A 22,155-nucleotide genomic window follows, 5' to 3' on the forward strand; every position below is an offset into this window, starting at 1 on the left:
AGGTGTATTTTTTGTATATGTCCGTGTACATGGGCTACCTAATGTTTTCATCAATAAAATTCTTGATTACTTATTAAAAACAAAAGTTCTACCAGAACATGCAACTAGAGTCATTAGTGGAAACCAAACACTTCTGCATGCTTAGGTGTATATTCTGTTTATGACCAGTATACATGGGCTATGCCTAATGCTTTCATCAATAAAATTCTTTACTTATCAAAAACAAAAGTTTTACAAGACCATGCAATTAAGTCACTAGAGGAAACCATACCTGTCTGCATGCGAATAATTAAGGTCACTAGGGTATATAAATGTCAGTTTTGGTCTCAATACCCTTTCTCTGCCCTCTCTTTCATTTATATAGAAATTACATATACATAGGATGCTCAAGTATGTCAACAATTTACAGCCGTCGGCTACCTAATTTACGACTAATTCTACCTAATTTACAACCACAAAACTAATCCCATAATTCTCTCCGTAATTATCTCATAACACCCCCCCTCAAATTGATGCTTGTTGATCTACCAGCATCAATTTGTCAACCAAGAACTGATGTCGGTGCCGAGAAAGGGCTTTCGTAAATATGTCTGCAGTTTGACATTCGGTGGAGATGTGAGGAAGAGTAATAACATGTTTGTCAAATGATTCACGGATAGAATGACAATCGACTTCAATATGTTTCGTACGTTCATGGAATACAGAATTAGCAGCAATTTGAATAGCACTGGTATTATCAGCATGAAGTGGAGTGGAATGCAGTTAAGGAAAACCAAGTTCTCCTAATAACCCACGAAGCCAAGTGATCTCTGAGCATGCTGAAGACATAGCATGATATCCTGACTCAGTAGAGGACTTGGAAACTCTATCTTGCTTCTTACTCTTCCAAGAAATAAGTGCATTCCCTAAAAACATGCACCAGCCAGTAACAGAGAGATGAGTATCTGCACAGCCGGCCCAGTCAGCATCACTATACCCTACTAACTGTAAGGAAGAGTCTTTAGGAAAGAACAACCCGCGTGTAGGGGTTCCCTTCAGATAGCGGATAATACGGCGGACAGCAGCTAAATGAAGATGTCGTGGAGCCTGCATAAATTGACTAACTTGCTGCACAGCATAAGAAATGTCAGGACGAGTAATCGTCAAGTAGTTCAAACTCCCAACAAGCTGTCGATATAAGGATGGATCTGATAAGAGCTCGCCTTCCTCCTGACGAAACTTAAGATTGACTTCTAGGGGAGTAAGAACAGAGTTACCCGATTGGAGACCAGCTAGTGAAATCACTTCCTGTTTATATTTGTGCTGGTGTAACAACGTACCAGTCGGAGTAAGCCGCACCTCAAGACCAAAAAAGTACTGTAGAGGACCAAGATCTTTCATGTGAAAAGAGGCATGGAGATGCTGTTGCAATTGCTCAATTAACTCATTATTAGAGCCAGTAATTACAATGTCATCAACATATACTAGAAATAATACAATTCCTGCAGATGTCTTGCGCAGAAAGAGAGAGGAATCAAACTGACTCTGAGTAAAATGAAAAGCAAGAAGGGTAGAAGGAAATTTATCAAACCATGCACGTGGAGCCTGTTTTAGTCCATACAAGGATCGGTGTAGCCGACAAACCTCGGAGGAAGGTGTAGCAAACATGCCAGGAGGTGGTGTAACGCCCGTCCTTGTGGTAGGTCCTTTTTCATATCGATTTTTTTATAAAAACCGACGGGAATTACGATTCCTTTTAAATTTCTTTTCTATTCATACCAGGATACAAAAGACTCCATGTCATAAATAAAATTTCATTTTTCTTAATTAAAGCCTTCAGCGGAAAATATTACATTTCATAATTAAAGCTTTTAATATGAAACATCTTGCCTAGGCCTTCGTGCTCCTCCCCTTGGGCTGTGCTTGTCCTGACCTGTCATGCTCATCTTGTGCCTAGGAGGGCACACATAGAAAACTAAAATGAGTCAATGACTCGTAAGCATTACTTCATACAGTCAAAATATAATACCATAGCTTTTCAGTCATGTAGTTATCATTCCATACATGCATATTTTACATAGCATGCATATGTCTCTCTCTTCGTTTGAAAAGGTTTCGAGGTGGGGTTTTTATTTAAAACATGATTTTTTCTTTAAAACAGCTCCCCACGCATCGCTGCTTTCATCTCTTAAAGAATCTTTTCATGCATTTATAGTTCTTCGTACATTCATGCATACATACGTTCATTAAACCATCTTTTCTTACTTATGTACATTCATGCATTCAGTCCTTTTATACATACATATATGCATCTATTCTTAACATGCATTCATTCATTCTTATCACTTTCATTGGCCATTGCACACTGTTATGCCCCGTGCTCTGGGGTTAGTGGTCTTTTGGACTTAATTCCGCCCGTGGCCGCGGGTTAGAAATCCATTCAGTCAGGGTGCAGCACTGGGTGCACTACCAGTACTACTTACCAGGCATTGCAATCTGCCCATTTCTTTGATATCATTTCCAGTCCAGTCCATGTGGCCCTTACGTATTTTCATACATCATACATTAAATCCGTTCATTTCTTTACAATCATTTACTTTTATTCGTGTCGTTTAAAGCATAGTTTTCTTTATTTTTCATAAAAGTTGCTTTAAGAGGAGTTTCTTTAAGATGAAAAAAAATGATTTTCTTTCTTTAACAATCATTACAGTCCTTAACAATTCTAATGTCTTTTAAAGCTTCATTTCGTTTTTTTTCATAAACATACATATAATACGTACCACTTATAGCATCCATTCACATGCATACACGTACATATTTTGGGTGCATAAAAATGGGCTGCCAAGGAAGATTGCTACGTATTTATACTTGAAAACTTACGTTTCATTTTCCTTTTTTACAGAAAAGCTTTCGTCTTCTTTTCCATTTCTATAGAGAAAACTCTAGAAGAGTATGAACGTAACACTTACCTGGACTTCATGCCATACTCAATCCATGCAGTCCATTCATGTGCGTGTCAGATGGCAACCTACATGCATACACATAACTTTATGTCATCATCTATCTAATGCATAAATAACTATTCTAGAAAATAGAAATATGCCTTACTTGAAATATTTTGTATCCATCCCTAAGCTCTTACATGCTATTTACTATACTAAAACCTTCGGGGTCTAATGCCTTAAAGTGAACCTCTGTGATTCACCTTAGAGTTAAGACACTAAGACCTCCATTTCATTCTTCTATTTACACAATCTAACGCATGATTCCGACCGACAGAGTCATGCATCCTAACCTTAAACTATATACTCGTCACTATTTTCACGTATCCTAGCCCATACTACATCTTCATTCCCATCCACTTAGACTACATGAATTCAAGCCAACTCTGGGGCTAAAATACCATGTAACTATGATCAGGACAGATTACTCATTACATATGATAAATCTGTCTTGTACACGTGTCTTACCAAAGACACATGTATCTCATCCCCTTTTTATCACCTAAGAGCAACTTATAATTCCAATAAATGCTTGCTTGTATAAACAAGCTCCAAACTCCAATACCAACTTGTTAAGACCCGGTCGATAGGACTCTTCCTACTTCCCGGCTCTTTATAAGTTCATCCCAACACTTAATAAGAGAGGATTGCATCCATAAATGCAACTCTGTCACGTCACGTAATTCGAGATAATTCCCGAGACACATCATGATACCCATCATGCTTCCGTTGCACGCTCTGATACTTTTCCACCACTTCCTTATATTCTTAGTCATGGTCAACCACAAGGTGACACTCGTCACTTCAGACTACAGCCCATATCACCATTGCTTCGGGACACTGTTACACAGTTCCCGACGCTACACCATACACTCCACGCTTCTCTGCTATGCCATTCGACACTCTGTGATACGCCATCCGGGGTATCACAACCTAATACAGAGTACATTCATGTGAACTCTCTTCCATCCATACTATGACAAACATCACTGTGATACACGTCTCACCGTGCATCGTTACACCACATGGAGTACGCGGTACGCGTACTCCTTTCACTACAACTTCTATTAACACGATGCACACCACACGGAGCATCGCCATACAACACAGAGTGCACTCCACACACACTCCCTTCATCCTACGCCACACCTTACTACAGCGCACATCACACGACGCGTCACTGCACTATACAGAATACGCTCCACGCGTACTCTCTTCACACATCACGCCATATCACAACTACGGCATCGATCTCATGTCCACACTTCATAGTACAGTCCACAATACTACAAATCAAGCCCAACACTTTACAACTACATTTCACTTCACAACTACGCAGCGAACTCCACAAATACTAACTACACAGTCTACAATCCAACCAATCAACTACTTTAAACGTAAATAACTAGAGATAGAGGGTTATATTATCGACGGGCTAACCCATGCGTCGCTTGCTGCTCGTCACGATTAAGCGTCGGAGGAGCGTACATGGCGGTAGCACCGCGTATGGTGGCTGTCCACCATGTGAAGTGGCGGTTCAGGCTTGAGGATAGCTAGGCGTGGCCTTGGAAAGGATCATGATGGCCTCGTAGTGGTCAAAGGTGGCGGAGCACGGCGGCGTCATGCCGTGAACAGTAAATCTGAATGCTAGGAGTTTGCTTGAGGCGGTGAAAGACCATAGAACTTCATGGGAAGCTAGGGAAAGGTAGATGAAGATGTGGTGGAGTTGTGGTGGCGAGGTGGTGGCCATACGGCGGCAGATCGGCTGTTTAAAGCCATTTTCGGCCTTGGAGAGTGAGGAAGAGTGAGAGCTCTACATAGCTCCGTTGGCTATGGAATGTCTTGGAGAAGTTCGTGGTGATGAGAGGAACAAGGTGGTGGTGGTGAAACACCATGGGTGGCCGTGTACGGTGGCGTACGGTGGTGCAACCGAACGTGTATGTGTGGAGACCCATCGGAGAAAGAGGGAGAGTTAGGGAGAAAGAAGGACATAGAGAGGAAGCCCATGATATGGTGAATCCGTTGGTGGTGCTTGGTGGTCGTTTCAACCGTGTATGGTGGTCCAAAGAGGTGGAAATGGCCTTAAGACCCATTTGCTTGGAGGGAGAAAGAGAGAGAATGGGTTGCCGATTTAACTCACCACCGGTGAGGTTGTGGTCGCCGGTGATGGAGGGTCACGCCGGTGTGGGAGGTGGGGCATGGCGGCTGGAGGTGGCGCCAGCTGGGAGCTTCAAACCGTGAAGATGAAATGCATGCATAGTGAGGAAGCACGGCTGGACGTGCACGAGGGAGAGAGAAGAGAGAGAAAGAAAAAAGAAAAAAGAGAAAGTGAGGAAGAAAAGAAAAAAGGCTGGGCATTTAATTTCAGTACTACGCTTCGGGATCCTCAAAAGGATCTAACGATGAGTTTAAATACTGATTTGAAAACGCGTAAGTATTTTATTTAAAATAAAACACTTTAATAAAACACCATGAGGAATTAAGGTAGAATATTATTTTATAAACTAAAGTTTATAAAATAATATTTCATCATTATTTAAAATGATAAAGCATCATTAATTACTCAAAGAGAATAAAATCATTTATATTGAATAAGAGTTTTCAACGTAAAGTTAAACCTCTTAATATTTTAAAACAACTAAAATATTTAGTCTAAGTACTTTTCCACAATTATAATATTTTCAGAGCTCATTAAAATATTCTAATTGTGCTACATTAAAAACAAGCTTATCTAATAATACTGAAAATATCTTCTAGATATTTTCATAATATTTAAAATATTCGTAAGCATTAAAATATCTATCTTACTTTGAAATCCACAGGATAACTTTCAGAACACGCCATCGAGATACAACACGTAAGATAAGGTTCAACACGTAGATCGAGGCTCGTCAGATAAACTGACTCTCGACACGTAGAACAAAGTTCAGCACATACACCGAATTTTGACACGTGGATCGAGGCTCATAAAGAAGAAGAAGAGAGAAGGAGCGGATATTACAGGTGGAGACATATAGATTTCTTCCTTCAAGTCCCCATGCAGAAAAGCATTCTTCACATCCATCTGCCGAAGAGACCATCCCTGCGACGCAGCAAGTGCCAAAATAATTCTCACAGTAGTCATTTTGGCAACAGGTGCAAATGTCTCGTCATAATCAATACCATACTCTTGTCGATTCCCAAGAACCACGAGACGGGCCTTATATCTGTCTAATGACCCATCAGACCGAAACTTGACTGAGTACACCCACTTACAACCAATAGGTTTGACACCAGATGGACAAGTCACAAGATCCCAAGTGTGATTTTCTTGAAGATCTTGGATTTCTTCTTGCATGGCCTGTTGCCAACATGCTTGGGTGGCTGCCTGGATATATGAGTAAGGAACAGAAATAGTGTCAAGAGTGGCAGTAAGTGAAGTAGGTGGAAAACCATACCTATCCGGTGCATGCATATCCCGGGTGGAGCGCCGGAGTATAGGAACCGCAGAATCAGATGACGGACCAATATCTAGAAGGGGCGTTGAAGTAGAGGAAGGACGTCAATGATATACCAAACCTGGTTTAAATCGCTTAATAGAAGAAGACACATCATCAAAATCAGGAAGAAGAGTGATAGTAGGATCAGAAATAGCCTGAGACTGAAAGAAATATTGATTCTCAAAGAAAATCACATTTCGCGAGATTCGGAATTTGTTTGCCTGAGCATCATAACAAACAAATCCTTTCTGAGTAGGACTATATCCCATAAAGGCACACGTGACAGACTGTGTAGCAAGTTTGTGACGCTCAACAGGTGGCAGATGAACAAAACAAAAATACCCAAAAGTATGAATGGATTGATACTCAGGAGATATGCCAAATAAGCGAAAATAGGGTGAATCGAAATCTAGAGTGGCAGTAGGCAAACGATTGATTAAATAGACAGCAGTAGATAGAGCTTCTACCCAGAACTTAGAAGGTACAGAAGAATCAATCAATAAAGTACGGACAACATCTAAAAGATGACGATTCTTACGCTCAGCGACTCCATTTTGTTGAGGAGTATAAGGACAAGAATGTTGGGAAATGATCCCCTTTTCTTGAAGAAAATTTTGAAAAGAATAAGACATGTACTCCCCTCCTGAGTCGGAGAGTAAAATTTTGATACACTTATTAAACTGTGTCTCGACAAGCACAACAAATTTTTGAAAAACAAAAAATACATCAGCTTTAGAACGGAGAAAATATTTCCAGGTGAATCGACTATAATCATCGATAAACGTCACAAAATAACGATACTGACCATGAGAAATAACAGGACTCACACCCCAAACGTCAGTATGCACAATCTCAAAATAGTGAGAAGCACGACTACCATGCGTAGGAAAAGGTAAAGTTTTACTTTTACCAAGACAACAAGTGGCACACTCAAAAGATACAAGAGAAGAAGAATATGAGTCTTTATTGCCCAAAAAACCATGTCTCAGAAGATGATTCAATACAATAGAATTAGGATGACCTAATTTCTTATGCTAGATTTCATGAGTATTGGCAGTAGCCGTACAAGCAAGAGAAACATTATTAGGAATAGAAAATTGTAAGGGAAACAAATGTCCTACTTTAGGCCCTTTCGCGATCACCGTCCCCGACACCCGATCCTGCACAAGACAACCACCACGAGAAAAATAAACATCACAATTATTATCTATCAATTGTCCAATAGAGATTAAATTGATAGATAATCCAGGAGAGATAAAAACATCTCGAAATGAAGCGCCCAAATTACCAACAACAATAATAGGAAGAGTACTGCCATCAGCGATCTGAATATTTTGTGTGCCACTATACTTACAAACACCATGGAGACTTGTCATATTACCAGTCATATGATTAGAAGCGCCCGAATTAACAATCCAAGAAGTTGAGTTAGTGCTCGTACTTTGCATGCCTAAGGTCGTAAAAGCAGACACAATCATCTGTTGGACCATTGCTGGTGTAAGAACAGATGAATCATAGCTTACAGTAGAAGGCACAAAAGAAGAAGCAGAGGACTGAACATCAGCCTGAAAAGCTTGGGATTGGCGATTCTGAGGCCGTATTCGACAGTCTTTGATGATATGGCCCTCTTTCTTGCAGTAATTACAAACTTTCTTTGGACAATTGCGAGCAATATGACCAAATTCCTTGCAATTGAAACATTGTAACTTGTTCCTCCCTCTCCCATGTGCTGCATAGGCTACATTTACAGTCTCGAAAAAAACCTTCTCAGAAGTCATACTTATCTGAGTGGATAGCCGTTGTTCTTCACGCAATAAGTCTCCCAAACAAATGTCCAAAGAAGGAACTGGATCACGGTTCAATAAACCAGCTCGAACAGGCTCAAATTCGGGTCGAAGTTTCATTAAAAACGGATCGCGTTGACTCTCAGCATGAACTGCTTGAAGAGCCGCGAGGGCCGCAGTAGGAACCTTTGCATGAGCAATGGCAGAATACTCACTCCAAAGGTTAATAAAACCGGAATAAAATTGTGCGATGGGTAAATTGCCTTGACTATAATTACTAATTTCCAACTCTAATTGAAACTTTCGAGCACTATGATCTTGGTGGTAAATACGGTGAAGATAATCCCACATAGCCTGAGCCGTAGTAAAACAGCGAAGATTGATCACAAGGTGAGACTCAATGGTCCCCAATAGCCAAGAGATTACCTTGGCATCCTTGATCTCCCATTGAGCAAATTCTTTTTCATCAGTAGGAATCTTTGCAGAATTATCAATATGATTTGATAATTCTTTTCCTTTCAAAAAAATCTTAAATTGAAATTCCCATGTAGGAAAATTTTTGCCAGTAAATCGTACAATAATATTTTCAATAGACATTATGAAAGTCTATGAACAAAATAATAACCCAATAAGAGAGGCCCAACCACGTATGGCAACACAAGGTTTCCAAAATGATAATAGGAATATCAATTGGGCCAACACAAAATGATCCACTCAAAATTAGCCCACGTAAAGAATAATAATAAAAACTCACAGCAAGAAGCTCTTCACTATTGGGCTTATATGTATTTTATTTGCTCTCCTATTGAGCAAAAGAGACTCACGGCCCACAAAAAAAATGAAAGGACCCACAAGAGAGAAAAGTGTTGTCCACGGAATGGAAACCTGAAACTGCTTCTTGAGAGAAAAAGAAACCTGAAGATGCCGTAAACAATGACAAAAAAGAAATAAAACACGGCACGACCAAAAAAGGATATGACCCAGAAAGAAAACACTGCCGATAGCCACACAGAGGTGGTCGACCACCACCCAGATGTACACAGAACCTTCCTGTGGCCTCAAAGCCACCCACAAATGCTGTCAACCACCACAGGAAATGTCTATTGTTGCAGAAACATCACCTGCAGCTGCCGACAGCCACTAAGAGGACAAACCCACAAGAAACTCAAAAACTAGTTGTACACAGAACCTGCCGGTGGCCTCAAAGCCACCCACAAATGCTGTCAACCACCACAGGAAATGTCTATTGTTGCAGAAACATCACCTGCAGCTGCCGACAGCCACTTAAGAGGACAAACCCACAAGAAACTCAAAAAACTCACCACCGTGTGAGAACAGAAAATTATTGTCGCAACTCAGAAATTCTGAAGGATCAAGACCACAGAGAAATGATAATCAGAATAGAGGCTCTGATACCATGTCAGTTTTGGTCTCAATACCCTTTCTCTGCCCTCTCTTTCATTTATATAGAAATTACATATACATAGGATGCTCAAGTATGTCAACAATTTACAGCCGTCGGCTACCTAATTTACGACTAATTCTACCTAATTTACAACCACAAAACTAATCCCATAATTCTCTCCGTAATTATCTCGTAACAATAAAGAGTGATTTCCTTCTAGTGAAACAACCCCAACTATTGAGGTCAATCATTTTTCAAAGTCATAAGAATTTTGATAGACCCGAATGATTTAGAAATAAAAAACTCAGCAATCTAACGTACACTTTTTTTAAGTAAATAAAGTAGATGTGATACCCCATACAAACTGGTGAGTGTAGGTGGTGTATGGGGTTCCACATTGCTTGTGAGGGAAAAGTTCTAACTCTTTATAATGATCCCAATGGGACTCCAATTATACAATTGACTAGTCATTTTGGAGTATGGCCCAGATGTGGCTTGGGCCTTCCCTTACGGTGTTACAAGAGATGCACTCGTATAGAATTGAACCAATGACATTGACCCCTAAATTATGGGAGGAGATTCCATTTTTTCCAAATATCATTGACCTAGTCAATGGACTATATATCATGAATCAACTCATAGGATGTAAACACTCATGGGTAAAGATTATATGGGGAGAAAAGGTGGCACAGGGAATAGAGTAGCACAAGAAACAGCATGCAAATAAGCAGAAGCTTATAAACACAACACAGGAGTACAATATTTCCACTAAAACCAAGTTGAATTGTCAAACTACCTTATCTGATTATGGAGCTCTGAAAAAGCATATCGGAGAACTGATCAATTTAATGACTCACCAACCAACATACCCAAGAATTGTAAAAAGGAATTATGTATCTTTAATAGTATCATTTTTCTGGATACTGATAAGGAGGCTGTAATAATACCACTTTTAAATGTAAGATCTGCCAGAATAAGGATCAAGTACTTAATCAGTCCCTGGGTTTTGCACTCTTACCTTTTTGCTCCTTTGGTTTTCAATTTTATCATTTTAATCATTAGATTTGAAATTGTTTTAATTAAGACCTTCAAATTTCTAACAGAAATCTGACATGGCATGCCACTTGTCAGTATTAATAAAAACTCTTAAAATATATAAAAACATGATTAAACAACAAAAAAAAAAAATTATAGAAAACTGAAAAAAAAAACACTTAAATTAAAAATAAAACAAAAGATTGAAAAATTAAAATAATAAGCTGAAAAAAAATTTCTTAAAATTATTTAAAAAAAAAAAAAAGCAGCGTCCTTAGTGTTGGAGAGCAGCATACCTAGATGGCACCTAGGTTAGAAACCCAGGTGCACCGCCTGGGTTACCAACCAAGGCAGCCTGGACATTTGGTTTTTTTTTTTTTTTTCATTTTTTTTTTCTATTTTAGGTTCTTAATTGTTTTTTAAGTTTTTATATAATCTTTAAGCTTCTAAAACTTTTTGTCACATGGCATGCCACCTGTCTAAACGTGGTAGACACATGGCATGCCACATCAGATTTTTTTCTGATTTCTAAGGGAAATCGAACGAAAGGTCTTACTTGAAAAAAATATCAAATCCAAGGATCAAAATTGATAAAATTTTAAACTGGAGGGAGTGTAAGACTCAGAAACTGATTAAGTACTTGATCAAGAAATAACTAACAATCTTAAATATGGAAGTGGTACGAGGAGGAAAGAAAAAGAGAGAAGAATTGACTGACAAATATTTGTGTTCTTTCCTTTTTGGATCTTCGATCAAGGCATCTTCCAGCAATAATCTTCAATTATTTTCATAATGGGATTTTTACCAACAACTAAATAAAGGACTCAAGAAATAATATAGAAAGTACTGCACCAGGGCCTTTAGAAATGAGTATAGAAGTGGTTTAAAAAACATTGGTCTAACAAAATTCCAATTAATTGGTAATACTGAGATTTTATTATCTAGTTAAATTACATTATCAAAGTATGTTACGTACTAAACACGTTTGACTTACTGCAACATTTAGTAATCCAGCAAAGGGTAAGGATGCAAACATTGATTCAATTTTCTTTATTCGTTTCTGTTTCCTTTTTCCTTGACCTTTTTCGTCATAAAATTCAAGCATCCTCTTGAAAACCTGCAAGTATTGTTAAGAAAGTAAGATAAGTTGTTCTAATAATCAAGAAAAAGGGACAAAAATGGGGAGATGTCAACTGAAAATTACATGCCATTTTTGTAAGCAAACTAGCAACAAACAAAAAGATCACTCTTGTTTAGAAACGTATCCTTAGCACAAGAAATAGGTGTAGAGACATGAATATTATATAAGCAGATGGACAGGTATAATTTAAAATGAAAGTGCAAATTCTTCAATCTTTTAATTTCCTTTTTCCTTTTCTTGTACTACACAATAATTGAAAATTAAGGATATAAGAGAAAGGAATGAGAAACTTAGTTTTTCTCTTTGTTTAAAAAAATAGGGAGAGAGAAAGAGAGAGAGAGAGAGAGAGAGAGAGAGAGAGAGAGAGAGAGACTATTCAAACAATGACTTCCTAGCTGTCGCATATATTCCAAAGTTCTTACAAAGTAAAAACATTACAGTCCAAAAACTTCAGAGACCTGATACAATCACTAAAAGATAAAGCACAGTTAAAAAAAATCTGTTCAACTCCATAATACCAGTCTTTAGTACATGTATTATAAGAAGTAAGATTTCTTGGCAAGTGTTTCCTTATTCTCTTGATTATTTGTCTTTCTGATAAGTAAGAGAAATTCTAATAAGAGAACCTCAAAATACAAGCCAAAATATAGAGCAGTGGAATCTAAAATAAACATTGAAAAAATTTAAAAAAAAAATTAAAAAAAAAAAAGACTCTCTAAATCCTTCATCCACTCCTACATCTTTTGAAAAATAGGATTAAAGTTATTCCAAATTAAGCGCAAGCCAATTGGAGCACATGCATGCACGCACATATATTGCATTATCAACAATGAAAGCTATTGAAATTCCCAGCCAATCCAACTGAGCGAGATCCTGTACTAAAAATCCAAAAGATCATGCAATATGATATAAAAAAAGGTTTGAAACTTTAGAAGTGTTGTGAACTCCTTCCATGGAATTTTCCACTTATAAGCATATTCTGTAAAATAAATCATATAAAGCAAAACTAAACTTCAACACTTGGATAAATCATAGGAAGCTGAGGAAAGACGTAAAGTATGATCTGTACAAGAGGATGAACATACATACCTCAGGCTCTTAGATAAATCATAAGGAGTGTGGACAGGCGTGAAGTATAATCTAGAACAAGAGGATGACCATACCTCAGGCACTGTATGCTTCCGACACGCCTTGGTCCAGGTTGTTATGAATGACCTCATAGAGTTAATTTTCTTTTTTGATAAGCATGTCCTCTTAGAGTTATTCACAATTGCAAGATCAGCTTCATTCAAATTGCCATCCTCCTCAGTCTTGTTGTAATAGTCTACTACATGAAAATCTGTAACTATATCTACCTCATATCCTTTAAACGAAGGTGTCGACATTGTACGGTCTAGATTTTCAGTTTCGTTGTTCTCCTTAAATGATTCAGAGGGTGCAGACATAGTGCAGCTTAGATTTCCAGATTTTACTTTCTTTTTAGATAATCCACTCCACTCATTGTGACTTGGGTTGCCTCCAGCATGAGAAGGTTGCCCACAAATTTCACCATTCAGCCCAAGGCGTGTTATATCTTCAATTTGGGATGGGCAAGGACAGCTACTCACTTGGTCATAACTTCTAACAGTTTGTGATAGCAAATTGTTTTGGTCGCCTGTAGAATTGCCAATCCTTTCATTATCAGAAGTACAATCATCACCGTTTTCATCATCTGAGCTTGATGAAACAAATCTTTTGTGTCCTCCACACAAATCCGTCTTTTCTGATAAAAATGATTCAATACTTTGTACAGTAGAATTGGAAGGTTCGTTCAGCTGCTTCTTCAGTGATGACAAAGGAGGGTGTTTCCTGCATTTCTTATCAGATTCTGATTTCAATGCCTCCGCAGATTTTTTTATTGTGGCATTCTCTGAGTACCACACTTTTCGAATAGCAGAAATATGCATCCTATGCTCATAAAGCAATTGAAAAACAATCTTATGTCACTTTACATGTATAAGAGCCAATGGACAATTCGGTTGTTATGAGTACAAAGTGCCACTACATTGCCTTGGCCCTCAAGGGAGCTAAAATCACAAAAGAAAAAAATAAATGACACTTTGATCCACTGCCATTTAGAGTGCACTAAATACTAATTGATGAGCTTGAGCTTTTGAAACATGTGATGGAACCCAAAGGCAAAATTGGCTATGAGTCAATATAAATGATCTATGAGATAGATTGTAAACTTCAAGTACTCTATAAATCTCATCAAAGATAGAAAATACATCAGTTCATTATAGAAAGTGCAGCATTGTCCTGTGACTTTTATGTCCATAAATTAACATAGGTCTCCAAATTAACATAGGTCTCCAGCTTCCTAGACATTCTTTTTAATGAAAGTATAATGGTATTTTCTTAAAAAGTAGGAATAGATATCACATACCCCAAGCTCTGAATTCGTATGCCAAGCTTTTCCTTGCTCTCAACTGATTGCTTCTTAGCAATGAAATCCAAAAACTCTTCAGCCGTAATATCTTTATTCTTTAACTTCTTACTCCTCTTTCTTATAACGAACTTCCAAAGGAAAGACAATATCTCTTCAATAGTGATTTTAAAGACTTCTGTTACATCAGAGTTCACTGAGAAATAATGCAAGATAAGCGGGTGTCGTAGCAAAGGGCCCAACTCAAGCTCTTCAAACTTCTCTACGCCCTCGTTCTCGCAGATTGCCACTTCCAAATCATACAATGAAGTAATTCTTCGAACCCCAATAAAGCAATGGATAAATGCATTTATCTACATGACCACAAAAATAAAAAAATAAAAAGATTTTATGGATGCTCACAGCATGAAAAATTAAACAAAAATTAAGGGAACATATATATATATATATATATCCTAACCACCATGTTGATAGTTAAGGAAAGAGGGTAAATGAACTGCTTGTAAGTTGTCTCTTGGTTTTCACGCAGAGACTCAGAATCAACTAAACCAAGCAGACCAATTAATAGAGTAGTCCTAGAGCTCCCCATAAAAGCAAAAATGAATTTCCCAATAGTTTTGATCTCCCGTATCCATGCTCCTTTTAGGTTGACTGAAAATTGGCCTGTCTTTGGGGGCAGCAACATGTGGCTTCTACTGTCTATCGGAGGAGGAGGGAGGAGCTTCCTACTGTCTCCCCGCTGCTTCCCCCCCATCACCATAGTTTTAAGTGTTTTCCATCTATCTTTTTTCTTCTAATAGATCGGAAAATATTTGATATATTGCCTTCCGGCCACCGAACCACCAAACACGCGAGACCATCGTGCTTAACAGTCACTGAACTTTTAGAACCCCAATGGAAGCACCGCTAGACGAACGGCGAGTGTAACACACGTCTCCAAGGCCGTATGCTTTTTCCACCAGCCAAAACAAATTATGGCAACTAGCCCCCACATGCGTTGTATGGTTGGAATCGTCACCTCCAAAATTTTCAAATCTAGGTCATCTTGTACCACCATTATCGGCATTTTTGCCTCCACAAGCCCAAGCCATCACCGCGGCGTATACCTCTGGTGAGCCGCCACTGCCGATCTGAATTCTTTCGATTAAAAGTATTGGCTTTGGTTTATTTTTATGCAAATGTAAAATCACATATTTTAGAGATTCATTTGGTTTAATTTAGAATCAACCCAGCAAAATCCAAGTTCTTCTCAGGTGAAAAACCATTCTGTAGTTCAAATTCTCCATATCAACTCCAGTTTTTTTCGAAACTGGGCAGTGTATATTCATACTCACATATATATCTACACATGCGTGCATAAATTCTGGGAGACTCAGGACAGGTGCTACCTTACGCTGGGATAGGGGGATCCATTAAAGTTAAAGCTAGCGTTCAAAAATAATTCTTTTTTAAATGATAGACAGTAATGTTTTTTTTTTTTTTACAACGCTTTAAATAAATACGTCTTGAACGAGAAGTATTTTGTTAAAATAATATTATTATATAAAAATACTCTATTTTAAAATATAATTATAAAAAAAATAGTTGAAAATAGTCGTACGCATAAATTTTTCTTTTAGAACAGTCTCATAGATAATAAATTTCAAAAGATTGTACCTTTTAGCTATTAGGACATCAAAATTGTTCACATTAGATTAGGAAAACACTCGCTTCAATAGCTTTTACCTACAGTAAATTCAAAACTAAAATCAAATTGTACATATCTCGAATATTTATTTTATTATTTTATTATAACACACTCTCTCTTATTTCAATCTACATTTATAAACTTTCATTAGTTTCTTTAAATTAAATAGTAAAATATGATAATATAAAATAAATTAATAATTAAAATATGATAAAATAAAATAAATTAATAATTAAGAAAATTAAATATTTTTTAAATTATTAATTACTCATTATTATATAATAAATAAATAGATAATCCAATATAGAAACTTGATGTGAATAATCAATATCAAATTTATCTTCTATTGTTTTATTATTATATAATAAAAAATAATTATTTAAATATAGAGATTTATACAAATAAAATAATCAAAATTTAAATACATCTTATATTCATTAAAATTGTACTTTACACATGCATAAATGCTCTTAAATATTCAATGAGAATAACTTAAAACCAGACAATCCTACAACTCGTATTTATCGGAGGCCAATAGGTAATAGCCACGTTAGTGAGACATAAATAAATTCTGATTGCCGCGATGCAGGGAAACAAGTCCCCCTTCTCAACCTCTCTCTCAGTTGCCATCATTTCTTTCCTCTCTTCCCCTTCTCTCTTCCGAACCAGTCTTCTCCTTCTCTGTTTTGAACCATCTTCTACGTTTGATTGAAGACGAGTTCCATCTTCTACTTTGCAGCCATCTTCTATTTTTCTTGGCTGTTTCTACTTTGCAGTACACGAAACCCAAAATACATGGTTGGGATTTTGCTTCAATCCTACGATGTATTTGAGGAACTGCTGCCTGTTCTTCGCATCAATTCACCCATATTTCACCGATGATGGAGGAAAAAAGAACTTTACACAATTGTGCAGTTGCCATTTGTTTGTGACTCTGGTTTGAGAAAACAAAATTGGGCAATTGTGGCATAGGTTTAAGATGGGTAGGATTCCCTTAATCAGATCTCATTTCCAAGTCCCATTGAGGATATATTTTAACTGAAAATAATTTGTGTAACCTTTTGAATGAGAATGTAGACGAATCGGGAGAGCAAAAACATAAAATTCGTGGTCACCTTCACTGGACGAGATGGACGCCCAGGTTCAAAGATTCTATACTCTCTATTTTATTCGTCTCGGTGGTGCTGGAATCTGTCGAAATATTTAAAGAAAAAAAAAACGATGCAAATGAGGTGGCTGATTACCCATCCCTATAGTTGTTGTCTTCTATAATGGCTCAATGTCCAAAACTAACGAAGACCAGTTCTGCTACAGGGAGACCATTTCGCGCACACCTCGTGCACCCCTACTGGCGTGGTAGGTAATTTTTTTAAAAAAAGAAAACAAAAAACCAAAAGCACTGAAAGGAAATCAACGTCTGGGTTGTGCACCGTTGCGAAGAGAATGTCTGGGTTGCTTTCCCCCACGGCTCATGAAGCAAACCAGATATGTTTTGACGAGGCCCCGCCAAAAAGGAAGAGCTTCAGCTTTCTCCATTTCTGTGTATCTCATCACTGGCATCGACCTCAGATATGGGTTTCTCAGTCACGTTCTCAATCGAAACCCTTGCACCAAAATACCCTATCCAAACTGGTATAGACGCGCTCGAGAATAATAAAAACAGAAACTTTGATGAACTTGGGATAATCGGAATTTCTTTCTCTGCGTGTTGCTTACTTCCGATTGAGCTTCCGATTTAACGTTAGGATTTCAGAGAGAGAGAGGAGAGAAGTTTTCATTTCAGTTCCAAACAAAAGCAACGAAGATGAGTCGATTTATCCCCTACATCGCGCGGTATAGACTTTAAAATATACCTCTTACGTGATAAATTATGATTGGCCTCCGTTATTCTTCGTTTATAGGACCCTCCAGTCTGAAGCGTTTTCCACATTCAATTGCCCTAGCCAGGTTGAAAATCCCAGCTATACCCCCGATCTAGACCTTATTGTTTATGGAATTTTGTTCTCTTCTTTCTTTTTCTTTTTATACGGAGTTTTGTTCTCAAAAGTAAGAGGACTCCCACTAACTACGCCAAACAGTCACCTCAGCTAATGATGGAATTGCGCTCAAGCTGCTCAGCAAACCAAACAGATCGATCAATTCATACTAATCGTCTCGGTACTCTCAAATAAACTAACAGAAAGTCTAACCTTCGATTGCGCACGGCCATTTTCCTCCACTTCCTCAGCAACCAAGCAGGGTTTAATAGAGAAGAAAAAATATAATACAACTAACTAAAAGAAGCAACTATGCACCCCCGCGTTACGTACCTTCCCTTCCGTGACAAAAAGGCGATGAAGATTCGGAACCTCCTGCATTGAAAATCCTAGAGAGCTCCACGAGTCGACCTTGAGCATCAACAGCGCTTCCTGAGACACTTTCCACGACGTCACGCTCTCTCCAGACCCAACAATTTTGAGGCGAGCCTCCTCAATGGCGTGTCCCACCTTCTTGAGAAGCTGATCTTTTGAGTCTTTCAAAGTTTGGGATCTTTCCTTGGACCGGTTCTGGTGAGGGGGCCTAGGACTAGAGTTTTGAGGAAGCAAATAAAGGTTTTGCTGGGTGCCGAATTGAAGTGGAGCCCCTTGAGCTTGCACCGGTGGCTTATGGCGCCGGCGCCTGCTACTTCCACCTCCGCCAGAGGCGGATGGCTGTCCGTACATAGGTGGGAGAGACAGTCGGAGAGTGAGCAAAACGGAATAAAACGAAATAAAAGAGTGAAGGCGACTGAAAGTCTTGACTCGCTCACCCATCATAGGCGATCCTAGTTTATGGCGTGCGAATGTGTTTCCGTACAATTTTTAAAGGAGGTTTCGTACGGTATCGGGACCCACCCACCTGATATCTTTATCTTGGTGTTTTTCTTTTCCAGCAACGGGCGCGGCCCACGGGACATCGAACATGGGAGACCTTTTTTTTTTTTTTTATAAAAACTGGGAGACTTGAATGTAACGTGATTTTTCTTCTTTCGTGTCGGGACTAGTGGGCATGGTCGGGCGAATGAAGTACGGGAAAACAAATATGTAAATTGTAATTAATTTAGGTGTGGTTGGGTCCTTTTCAACTTCCAATCCTATGCAAGTCCACTAAAACCAAAGCCTAAATTCAAGCAGGAAAGTAACCTTATTCCAAGAAAAAAACACAAAAAAGGAAGTAACGAGATCATTCATCTTCGAGGATAATGTTATATCTTTATATATATATATATATATATATAAAATAACTATTTAATAAAATTTTGTTGATTTAATAATTTATATTATTTTATTATTAAAATTAAAGTCATTAGTTATATGAATAAATTAAAGTGATTCTCTCTTATTAAAAATTCTTATTTTTTAATCTCTCTTCTCGATTACTTATGAATAAATTCATACTTATCAAAATTCATGTATCGATCCTGGAATTCATGCATTGATGATCATTTATTTATGAGATATATTAGATATATATATTTTATTAAATATATATATAAATATATATTCTATATTCTATTATTTTTATATACGTGATTTAAAATTTATATTCATTTCTTATATAAACAAAGAGAAATATAAAATAATTAAGTTTAAATCTATTTATCAACTATATTTACGAATACAATTATTCAATAAAATATTATTTATTTATCAATTTAAATTCATTATGAAACATTAAAATAAAATAATAATATCTTATAAAAATCTTAGTATTTTATTTCTTTATAAAAATTATATCACTTTTTAAAAATAATTACTTTATTAAACTAAGAAAACTATCAAGGCAGATCATGTCAAAGACAATCACCCAGATTCCTAGTTTAAGATCATGCGAGTATTCTTACCAAGATTGGTGCTACTGATCTTTATCATTAATGTAAATAGATGATACAGCATGATTCTTGCTAGCCGTTGTAAATCTCTCCATTCTTTCCATACTTAGATTGCTGTAACTTCTTACTTTTAGTATGTAATCTGTATAAATAATATTCTAAATACATCAATACAAAAGAGGAAAATTTCCATTGTATCATCTTCTATAATTCTCTACAAAAACGTGCTATGCACGTTACTTTACTGTTAACGGTTTGTCTCCTGCACTGTATAATTTTGATTCAAAGCTCATTTTTTTTTCACGTATTTATTGTTTCCAGCCATACCCAAGAGCACATGCAGTAGTAAATAATAAGATTTTAATTTTAAATCTTTCAAAACTGATTTAAATCTATCTTACTATTTGATATTAGAAATTATATTTTCTTTTTCTAAAAGCATTACATTATTAATAAAAAATATTTTCTTAATAAAAATAATATTTCTATACACTGGGTGAACGTTCAACTATTAGTATAATAGTAAAGTGTGTAAATATTACATAATTATTTTTTAAAAACATGAAATTAAAAAATTAATTTTTTTAATATAAATCTCATATTTATTATTTTTTTAAGTGATTGTACGAAACTTGCATAGTCATTACTACAACTACAATTTCTCTTCTTCACTTAGGCTAATAATTAAAGTGTTTCGTCTCATCTCATCTAATTATTATAATTTTCTCAAGTTCTTACATAAAATATAATAAATAATTTAACCTTTTCAAATATCAAAATAATAATATTAAAAAATAATATTTAATAATATTTTATTCAACTTTTATCATTTTATCTCATCTCATTATCCAAACTGCATATTACTACACCAAACCTTTTACTTTCATGTATCTTTTTTATCATACGATTGTTTTAATAGTTTTCATTTTACTCTGTTAAAAATACTTTATCCTTTTGGACCAAACTTTATTCAAACTTAAAAATACAAAAAAAAAAAAAAAATTATTAAGATTATGTTTGAATGTTGAGGTGATTTGAGATGATCTGATAAATAGTTTGTAAATTATAATAAACCATTTATGAAAAATAGTGAAGTAATCTCTAACTTTGCTTACAAAACATAGCCTTAACTATTGATAGTCTTGATAAGATAACAACTGTTTGGGTGGTGAAGAATACTTAATTACTATTTATTATTTTATCATTAATTTTTATTTATTTTTTTACTATTTTATATTATTATTCATTATTATTTAATATTTTTTTATTATTTTTTTCATTACTATTTATAGAATATATGAGATTACCTCATTATTCAAGCATAACCTTAATTTCACAAATCCAACGTACCAGGATAATTGATGATTCTTCATCCTTTATCTCGTATAGGCGAGCAGATTCTTCAAAATATATGTGTAAATGGGCAAAAAATAAAATAAAAAATGAGTCAAGCCACTAAAAAGATTCTATTAATATTATATAAAAGAGTTTATTACGTACAAGTAAATTCATATATTAATATGTATATTAATATTAATTTTTTCATATTTAAAAGTTAAATTAATATTATTATCAATAAAATTTAATTTTTTACTAATCACATTATATTAATACATATATTAGTAAATAGTTATACTTACAACTAAATTTTTCTATTAAAAAAACATTCGTGAAATAATATGAATGCACATGCATGCATCAATCAAGGTGACGTGAATGTCCCTGTTGGACAAAATTTAGAATAATTCTGACTATTAATTTTAATAGATAATCAATACAAAGAAGATAAAAAATTCAACGAAAATATAAAAGAAACACCATTTTCAATTAAAAATGATCAAAACTCCATAATGTTAAACCAAACCTATAAATAGGGTTCAAATTGCTGTGAATTTGAAAATATTAAGATTTTATTAAAAGTAGCAAAATTTTAATAAATATACCAAAAATAAATAAGTAAATAAAGAAGCAATCTATCAAGAATCTAGTCAAAATCAAAATAAAAATCACTTCTTAACTAGAAAATGAAATATTAGTATAAAATGTAAAAAATATCTAAAATTGAAGATTTGAAGGGTATCTTGAAAACTATATTAGAATAGTCCGGTCACCGCGTGCCCGGGGTGGGGGGGAGGGGGTTGGGGCGGGGTTGATGGACGGTCCATCATTTTTCCCTCCAACCTTTTTTTTTAAAAATCGATTAATAAAAAAATTTATTGAATATATTAAATTAAAATTAAGTGACTTATTAAATGAAAATTACATAATAAATTATACAATTATTAATATATATTAGTACTATATATTATAGTTATATATTAAAAAATATAATACTTATGTAATATTGTGATATATTAATAATTAATTA

The 22,155-nt window shown here is 35.9% G+C and overlaps 1 protein-coding gene across 6 annotated transcripts in view; it reads right to left on the reverse strand.

Annotated features, from left to right (window-relative positions):
• LOC122315988 (protein NO VEIN-like) overlaps positions 1-18,744 on the reverse strand; it is a 41,923-nt gene extending 23,179 nt beyond the window's left edge. The window contains exons 1-5 of one of the 6 annotated variants that reach the window (XM_043132399.1): positions 18,247-18,744; positions 14,251-14,603; positions 12,989-13,673; positions 11,679-11,801; positions 7,582-7,620 (exon numbers count right to left, since the gene is read on the reverse strand). In XM_043132399.1, coding sequence (XP_042988333.1) covers positions 7,582-7,620; positions 11,679-11,801; positions 12,989-13,673; positions 14,251-14,603; positions 18,247-18,732 — 1,686 coding nt within the window. In that variant the 5' untranslated portion in view covers positions 18,733-18,744. Of the gene's footprint in view, positions 1-7,581; positions 7,621-7,748; positions 9,366-9,508; positions 10,783-11,678; positions 11,802-12,988; positions 13,773-14,250; positions 14,604-14,710; positions 15,580-18,246 lie in introns of those variants that run through there. The other 5 variants (XM_043132382.1, XM_043132416.1, XM_043132407.1 and 2 more) reach the window with 5 other exon arrangements.
• Positions 18,745-22,155: the final 3,411 nt, after the last annotated feature.

The sequence above is a fragment of the Carya illinoinensis genome, chromosome 1, assembly GCF_018687715.1.
Source record: "Carya illinoinensis cultivar Pawnee chromosome 1, C.illinoinensisPawnee_v1, whole genome shotgun sequence".
NCBI lineage: Eukaryota > Viridiplantae > Streptophyta > Magnoliopsida > Fagales > Juglandaceae > Carya > Carya illinoinensis.